General features: G+C 35.8%; 1 protein-coding gene and 1 pseudogene across 1 annotated transcript; one reads left to right on the forward strand and one right to left on the reverse strand.

Annotated features, from left to right (window-relative positions):
• The first annotated feature begins 750 nt into the window (after nucleotides 1-750).
• LOC114756988 (probable receptor-like protein kinase At2g39360) lies at nucleotides 751-5,051 on the forward strand (annotated as a pseudogene).
• A 30-nt stretch (nucleotides 5,052-5,081) lies between these two features.
• Nucleotides 5,082-7,447, reverse strand: LOC114756992 (U-box domain-containing protein 19-like). Its single transcript, XM_028945984.1, is given in 4 exon segments — nucleotides 5,082-5,615; nucleotides 5,618-6,106; nucleotides 6,109-6,153; nucleotides 6,156-7,447. Coding segments are annotated over 4 exon segments (2,058 nt in total). The 5' UTR covers nucleotides 7,402-7,447; the 3' UTR covers nucleotides 5,082-5,337.
• Between the last annotated feature and the right edge of the window lie 942 nt (nucleotides 7,448-8,389).

The following is an 8,389-nucleotide window of genomic DNA, read 5'->3' on the forward strand; positions in this document are numbered from 1 at the left end:
TTGATTAATTTTCGATCATTTAATTCAATGCATTAGAGGGTTAAATTCTTACTACGGTTTTTGCTTGAGCATTTCATGCTTATTTTATTCTGAGTCAGAGACTACAATCCGGCATTTGTCCTTACTTGAGAGGGAATATTGTATGAATTGGTTATTATAAGTCACTCTCATTCAAAGCGGCAGGGTTGAACTAGGAACAATATTTTAGTTTGCCTATAAGGATAAAACAACTAGATAGGTAGAGAGAGAAAGAGAGAGATGTATAGTACTACCTTGGTCTTTAATATAAAAGCTAATTAACTAATTTGAGTAGATTACGGAAGTTTGTTAAATTAGTTATTTATAATAAGTAGTTGCCATTTTTTCTAAAATACCTTTATTAATCAAGTATATTAGTTTTAACATTTGATGGAACTTTTAATATGTGCAACAATTACAAAGACTATCTTGAAAAATAATAAATATGAGAGACAGTGGATTACGTTATTATATTTAGGACTAAATTAAAAGTCAAACTAATTTTTATATTAAGGATCGGAGGTAGCATATAATTGCTCTTCAGCCATTTGCCAAAATGCCTCTTCAAGTCCAAATCCAGTGTGGTCATATTTACATATTGGACTCATCAAAAAGTGGTATGATAGTGACATGTTGACCACATCAACGTGCTTATATCAACCACTTTCAACATTAAAACGCCTGCAGCTGTATCTGGTCTCACATTATTGTTGCTTTTCCGGCTCTGATACAATGAAGTTTCAAGGGAAAAACTGCTTCATATTGCTTCTATTGTTCATCACTCTTGATCGAGCCTGTTCTCAAACCTCTGCTGCTGATTGCATCCTTGGAATTCAGTCTTCTACATCTTTGAATAATAATAATAGCTCTGATTGTGAATTGCACAGCTGGGGAGGTTTTATAAATAGCTGTTGTGATGGATTAGATTTCAATGCTTACCTTTATGCATCAGGGATGTATGCCAACCAATCTGGAAAAATATACTTGAATTCCTCGGAGCAAGAAACTTGCCTTGCCTCAATGAATATTAAAGGATGTGGAGTGGAGAAGCTAAGGACTGGAGCTGGTGTTTGCTCTGACTTGTCTGTCATCGATGTTATGGACAAACTTGGAGAGAAGTTGAGAAGATTAGATGAAGATTGTATGGCTTTGACCAAGGCTGGTAGAGAAAAAGAGACTTGTACGGCATGCTTAAGAAGGTGGGAGGAGATTAGTGCAATATCAATTGGTAAAAAGGAGTCAGGCTCAGCAGATTTTGATGCTAATCTTTGTAGATTTGCAGTACTAATCTCACTTACAAGCATCAGACTTTATGATAGGGACTCGATTCAAGCAGTTTATGAATGCCTTGGAACCTACAGCCTTTCAGCAGGTGAGGTCAAGAAAAAAGTAAATTTCCCTTTTTTCAGTCAATTCAATCTCACTTATTTGAATTCGTGATTTTTATTTGATCTTGTTGAACTTGAAGTAATTCACTGACTGTTACAGGTAAGCAAATAGGCAAAACTGATGGCAGTTCTAAGCTCATCCCAGGTAGTTCTTTTCCAATTCTCTGCACATCTTAGTCCTGCATTATATTCTTGTTCTGAGGATAGGAATCGATTAAGGTTTTTCTTGTCCAATTTTAACTGTTTGAATCATAAATGGAACAGGTCTCTGGATATTACCTTTTGGCATAATTGGAATCGTAGTCCTAGGGTTTCTTGCAGTATGTATCTTGAATAGAAGAAGAAGAACTATTAGTTCTCCAACGAAACAAGAAGGTGACTCAGAAAAAGATCCTACACAATTTCCTTTCTTGTCCAGAAAAATCTGTGTGTATTTTTGTCTTACTTGAATGCATTTAATTATTTAGAGGCAGAGGATTCAAGCTCTCTTATGATAACCATCAAGGAAGTTTATATGGCGACCAACAATCTTAATCCTTCAAATTACATTGGTCAAGGCATAGCTGGTAAGAATATCCCTCAGCTTCTTGAAAAATGTGTTTTCTGATATCTGTTTATAACAATTTAATGCCTCAAAACAACAAAAAACCAAAAGAGATGACTGAGACAAAGGCTACAAGATAGCACATATAAACTCATATTACAAGCAATAGGACTTAGGGTTACATTAAACCTTGTTAGCATCTGCTACAGCCAAGATCCTATCTACACCATTTTCTGCTTGCAATAATGGCAGGTTTGTAGAAAATGAGAACCTATGTTGATATTATTGATTATCTCAATAATTGTGAAATGATCAAGGAAATCCAAATGAAATAAAGCAATTATATAGAACCTTCCAAATGAATTGAACTTGTTTGGAGTTATTACAGGAAAAGTGTACAAAGGTATACTTTCCAACGGTCAGCATGTGGCCATCAAGCATATTATGGGTGAAGCGTACCTGGACACATTTGTTAGAGAAGTGAGAAGCCTTTCTCATGTCAGACATCAGAACTTGGTATCTTTGGTCGGATACTGTGACAGTGAAGGTGAATGCTTCCTAGTGTATGAGCTATGCCACGAAGGAAACCTCTCAGATTGGCTATTTGGTATCACTTGTTTTCTTAGTCATCCATGGGGATTCTTCTTCTAACCCTCTTTCCTTATTTACTACCTCTGGCCTTTAATATAAGAGCTAGTTGACTAATTTGATTAGATTAAGAAAGTTTGTTAAGTTAGTTATTTGTAATAAATATATGTTATCTTCCCTAAAATACCTTTGCTAATTGTGTGTATTAATTAGAACTACCATTTAATTGAACTTTTAACATATACAACCACTATAATGACTACTTGAAAAAAAAAAGGATAAATATGATAGACAAAGTGAATTGGGATATTATATTTAGAACCAAGTTAAATTTCAAGTTAGCTCTTATATTAAAGACTGAAGGTAGTATTTTTTTGCTGGATTCTTCTAACCCTCTTTCCATGTAAATTCTCTTAACACATTACCACTGTATGACAGACAAGGATAAAGTTCTTTCATGGATTCAGAGACTTAAGATTGCAGTTGATTGTGCAAGAGGTCTAATGTTTCTCCACACTTATCCAGGTGGCAGCATCATTCATCGTGACATTAAGGTGACAACACTGTACTATGCTTTGTCTCTGGCTCTCCATTAGTCTATTTCTCTGTGTCTTTGATCTCCTGTGACATGTTGTATTGTCAGCCATCAAACATTCTAATTGACACCAACATGCAAGCAAAGCTTTCAGACTTTGGATTGTCCAAGGTAATGGAGCTCGACCAATCGTTTGTGAGCTCTGAGGTGAGAGGAACATTAGGTTACATTGATCCTGAATACCGGAAAAACCGCCATGTAAAAGCCTCCGGAGATGTCTACAGTTTTGGAATCGTATTGCTGCAACTTCTTTCAGGACAGAAGGTCATTGACTTCAATTTCCGGAGACCAATGTCCCTAGATAAAATGGTGAGAGCCTAATGATCATGAGTAAAACACACACACACTATAAGTGGATAGGTTTTTAAGTAGGATTAAGATACATCCAACACCTTGATACATTTTTCCTGTGGCATTCAGTATTCAAAAATAATTTGTGATTTAATTTAACATTCTAAAATATTTTTTTGGTAACACTCAATATCTTAAAGTATTTTATCAAAATTAAGGGGAATGACCTAGAATAAAAGTATTTATTGGAAGAGATGGTAAAAATCATAATTATTTAGAATGACCAAATATTAAAATGTAAATCTAAAAATATTAAATTATCCCTGCCAAAACCTCCTAAATTAACTCCTGCCTTTATAATTTAAAAAAAAAAAAAAACAAGAACTAAAACCAAACCAGTCATCATTCCTATGGCTATGACCATACGTATTCTTTGTTAATTTAAGCTTTTTCCACCCAGACTATACTGATATTTTTATTTGCAATATTGTTTTGGCTTACACGCAAGTGCTTTTAAAATTCTAACGGAGGTAATCCTATTTACCAATATCACATGAAAATATATAGATTATTTGGATTTTTTTTAATTTTATTAACAATATGTATTTTGTTTTTAAAATTTACATAAACTTCTTCCAAAATTATACAACATTTATTTTCAATCTAAGTTTGTGTTGATTCTAAAAGTAAAATTCTAATGTACTCAAAAAAATTCTAATTTTATAAATGAATAATGTTTGTGTATTTTTGTATAATAAATATTTACGCAAGTTGTAAAATTTGAGAGAAATTCTATTTAATTTAGTGAAGTTTAGAAATTTTTAGTTGTTTACAAACAGAATGTAGGAGGTAACGTGGGAAGTATAGTTAGGGGCAATTTAGTATTTTTAAATTTATATGTTAATATTTGGTCTTTTCAAATAATTGCAATTTTTATGATCCTTCCTAATAAATATTATCTATTCTAGATTCTTGTTTGTATTTTTTTTAAAATATTTTTCAGCAGCATTTTTTTTTTTTTTGGGCCTGAAGTGGCAATCAGTATCCTAAGTGTACAGTGCTCATTAGTCATTACTATTAAGAAAATATTTTAAGGGCAAATTTGTACCAAAAATACTTTAAGATACTGACTGCTACTGAAGAGTAATTTAGAGCGTTGGGTAAATTACAAATTAGTTTAGAATACAAAGTACTACCAAAAAACACTTTAAATGTTAGATGCATCCTATCCCATTTAGGTATTACTTCCGATCCTAATTATAAGACCTCGTTTATAGACTATAAATGAAGTTTTATAACTAGAAGCAAAGTTAGTATAATGATTAATAGACCTGTCAAAAGTTGACCATGGGATATTAAAGTGGAACAGCTCTAAAAGCTCTTGTTTTTACGTGACTTTGTGATTTAGGCCAGAATTTTGCTGGGGTGGGAATTTATCAGAGTTTGCTGATCCTAAACTCAGAGGGGAGTATTCTGCAGAAGCATTTAGCCTCACACTAAAGCTGGCGTGTCATGCACAGGGCTCAAGCAGCAACGGCCATCTATGGAGCATGTATTAAGCAGCCTAGAGAAGGCTCTGGAAATCACATCACAAGCTAAATCATTCACATCTTTCAGTGTAAAGTAAGAATGAATAATTTTGTGGAGACAAGAAAAGAGAAAGAATCTCAATCTTATTATCATAAATTGGATTTGTAAATTACATTCAAGACACAGTACAGTCTTATTTGATAAACGAATGAATTGTAATTCTCTCTATGCAAGCTTCATAACTAAAACAGAAGCTTATGCTGATACAGATACTAGCTCTTCAAAACACGAGCTCATATCATGTATCAGAAGCACGCACCTTCTTTACAATTTGTATCTACAATACCCAGTGCAGATAAAAAAAAAAAGAGCAAACTGGGTTATTACCAAACGTGAATAGATTGTTCTTGTGGAAGAACTGAAGCTTTGAATCCTGAGGGTCTCCTTTCACAGAAATCATGGAGGACCCTGATGAGAGTACTGGCCTTCTTGCTTGCTCTAGATGTGCCTTCACTGAGTAAGGAATATAAGGATCCCATTAGAGAAGGGCTTTTCACTAGAAGAGCAACCACATTTGCCCCTCCAGTTACTGCTAGAGAAAGCAATAAAGACACTCCTTGCTCCTTCCCAACTCTTGAAGTTGAAGAAGAATTCAAGTCTCAATAGTTGGATGCAAAGCTCCATTTTCAAGGATTGCCATTGCTCCAGCACTTTTCTCTGCTAGACTTGCCAGTACTGCTAATGAATCTGTGACTAACTCTTCTCTTTCACAGGTTTTTAAGATGCTAACTAGCAATGGGATTGCCTTAGCTTCAAGCACTCTCTTGTGATTTTCAGAGTGAAAAAGGAGACCATATATAGCAACCAAGCCATTCTTTTTGCTTCTATCAGAGCCATCTTTGAGTAGATTGATCAAAGATGGGATTGCCTCTGGCTCCTCCCCTATCAATCTTCGATTCTCCTCATCTGAAGCAAGGTAGTATAATGTTGCAGCAGCATGATGGCGAGATTCTAACTTCATTCCTTTCTTACAAACAATCACAATCAACTCCAAACCCCCATCAAGAACCATAATAATTCTGCTTTTAGGGTGTTTCGAGAGGTTCAGAAGAGCTGCAATGGCGTTTTCTTGTGTCGTTGGATTCTTGACGACAATAACGTTAACAGATGCGGTATTGTATCAGATTCCACAAAACAAACCTATTGAAGATGTTTCTTTTGGCAAGAACACGAATCTCATAAGCAGCCCTGTTTCTCTCAAACTCCGCGTTGTTTTGAAGCTTGTCATTGAGAAAACTTGCCAGCATTTTCATGGCTTCTTGAGCTGCCAAACTTCCAGGTTGACAAGTTGTCTTGATATCGCGATCACGATTCCTCCGACCCAGATCAGCCATGGGAACGCCGTTATTAGAACAGTATTGATGAATCAACCTGTGAAGTACCAAATTAGGGACCAGTTCGATGCTGTCAAGGTTTCTCCCTGTCTTGGGGCATATGAGGCTTCCACTGCTGAACCATTTGAGAATCGAAGATCGATCATAAGTATGACCCGTCTCTATTGTCACTGGATCATTCATGATTTCTAGAGAGATTGGACATCGAAAATCATCTGGGTTGAAGCACCAACTCAGAATCTCACTTCCTTTGCTACCATCAGATTTTGGGTCATCTTCTCCATTATCGACAACCTCGATCACTACGCATCTGCAGTAACTCAGGAACCCCATTAAACTACACAAAAAAGCTAGCTTTCTTTTCTCTTCCTTCATTCGCTCATACCCAATTTCTGTATCCAAAAACTTCATTTCTTTGTTACACTCATTCCATCTTCGAACCCCAATATGATCAAGAATCCATCTGAGATCACCCTCACTTGGGGCGATCGAGTTCTCAAATTGATTCAAAATTGATAGAACGCTCATCATTGCCCGTTTGTCTTCTGGCTCCACTTCAAAGTCGCCCTTTCGAGCTTGCTTCAGCATAAACTCAACCTGCTCTTGAAGTTCTGCTGAGATTTCTGTGGAACTGAAAGGGAAGATATCCAGAGCCGTGACTACGGATCTAGATAGGACCTGAAACTGGGTCGCGACCCGATCCGACTCCATGAGCAGATATAGCCGAGAGCCTTCACGAGTGCAGTCTTGAAGGAGGTAGTGAAGCTTCTGGAAAGTCAAATGGAGCTCCGACAAGCTCAGGATTACGGAATCCGGAAAACTCCATTGCTGGTCTCGGATCTCTTCCAGAAAAATCTGAAGAACCTCTATCATACGAATGGCTTTCCTGGCATTTTTCTTGTTACTGGAGAAAACTTTGGATTTGAAACTGCAAATCCTACGAGAGATAGTGAATAAAGAAGTGACAAGTGTGGGAAAAGAAATATCTTCACAAGGATGAACCGCCGGGAAGGTCAGAATCCGGCGATTGGACTCATTCAGTTCTCGGATCATGAGAAAGAAGACCAAAAAAAAAAGAAAGATCGAAACTTTCAAGAGGAAGAAGACGAAAATCGAAAAGGGTAACGCAGGCTTTTGGGTTTGGCACTGGGATCTTATCTGTTTGTTGCTTTGTGCTTGAGATGAGGACGTGGGGGTTCGAAAATTTATAGGAAGGGGACGAGGGTGACACGCGTCAACGTAGGATTCGTTGGTTATGGGTTTTGGGGTTTGGATCATGAAAGTCAGGGAAAGGCGGCTTCGTATGTTGTTTCTGATTTGGGCTGAAGAAGGGAGAGAGTGACACGTGGCGCGATAAGTGTGGAAGGGTCGCGTGCTTTTGAGGTTGCTTGGAGAGTCGCAGCCGACCTGCACTGAGATCCAACGAAGAATTATGAGGAAAATACTAATAGTTGCGCGGAGTTTCTATTTTATACGAGAATTATTGAGATGGCTAATTATTTTGAGTTTATATATAAGAGTATTAGAACATTTTCTGGTCAAACTTTTTTTAAAAAAAACTTTAGGCTCACATCATGTCTTAATTTAATTCTCAAAGATTAAATTCCAATTAAATTCTGGTAAAACAATTTCCATCAAAATGATTTCTTCATAAAAGCTATTTTTTAACTAAACCTAACAATGCTATTCAGCTCCAAAAAAAAATACTAAAATATAATCAAACAGCATTGAATATCAAATGACTGTACAAAAAAAATTATTAGTGATATTATGAAGGTTCTTATATTTAGGATCAAAGGTAGTAAAATGTTATTTTTTGAAGTTAGGCCCTTTAAGAAATATATATGATTTCATTTTTAATAACATTTGTTTGGAAATTAAATTAAACTAAGATAAAATATTGCTTTTAAATAGTACTCGTATAAATTAAGAAACTTGATTTATAAAGAATAGAATTAGAGGAAAATATTTTTGTCACAAAAAAGCAGCTAATGTTGAGCAAGTGCCCACTCATTGGGCTAGTCGTATCGGATTCATAAAC

Source organism: Neltuma alba, unplaced genomic scaffold, assembly GCF_004799145.2.
Source record: "Neltuma alba isolate B1F8T4 unplaced genomic scaffold, ASM479914v2 tig00010556_pilon, whole genome shotgun sequence".
NCBI lineage: Eukaryota > Viridiplantae > Streptophyta > Magnoliopsida > Fabales > Fabaceae > Neltuma > Neltuma alba.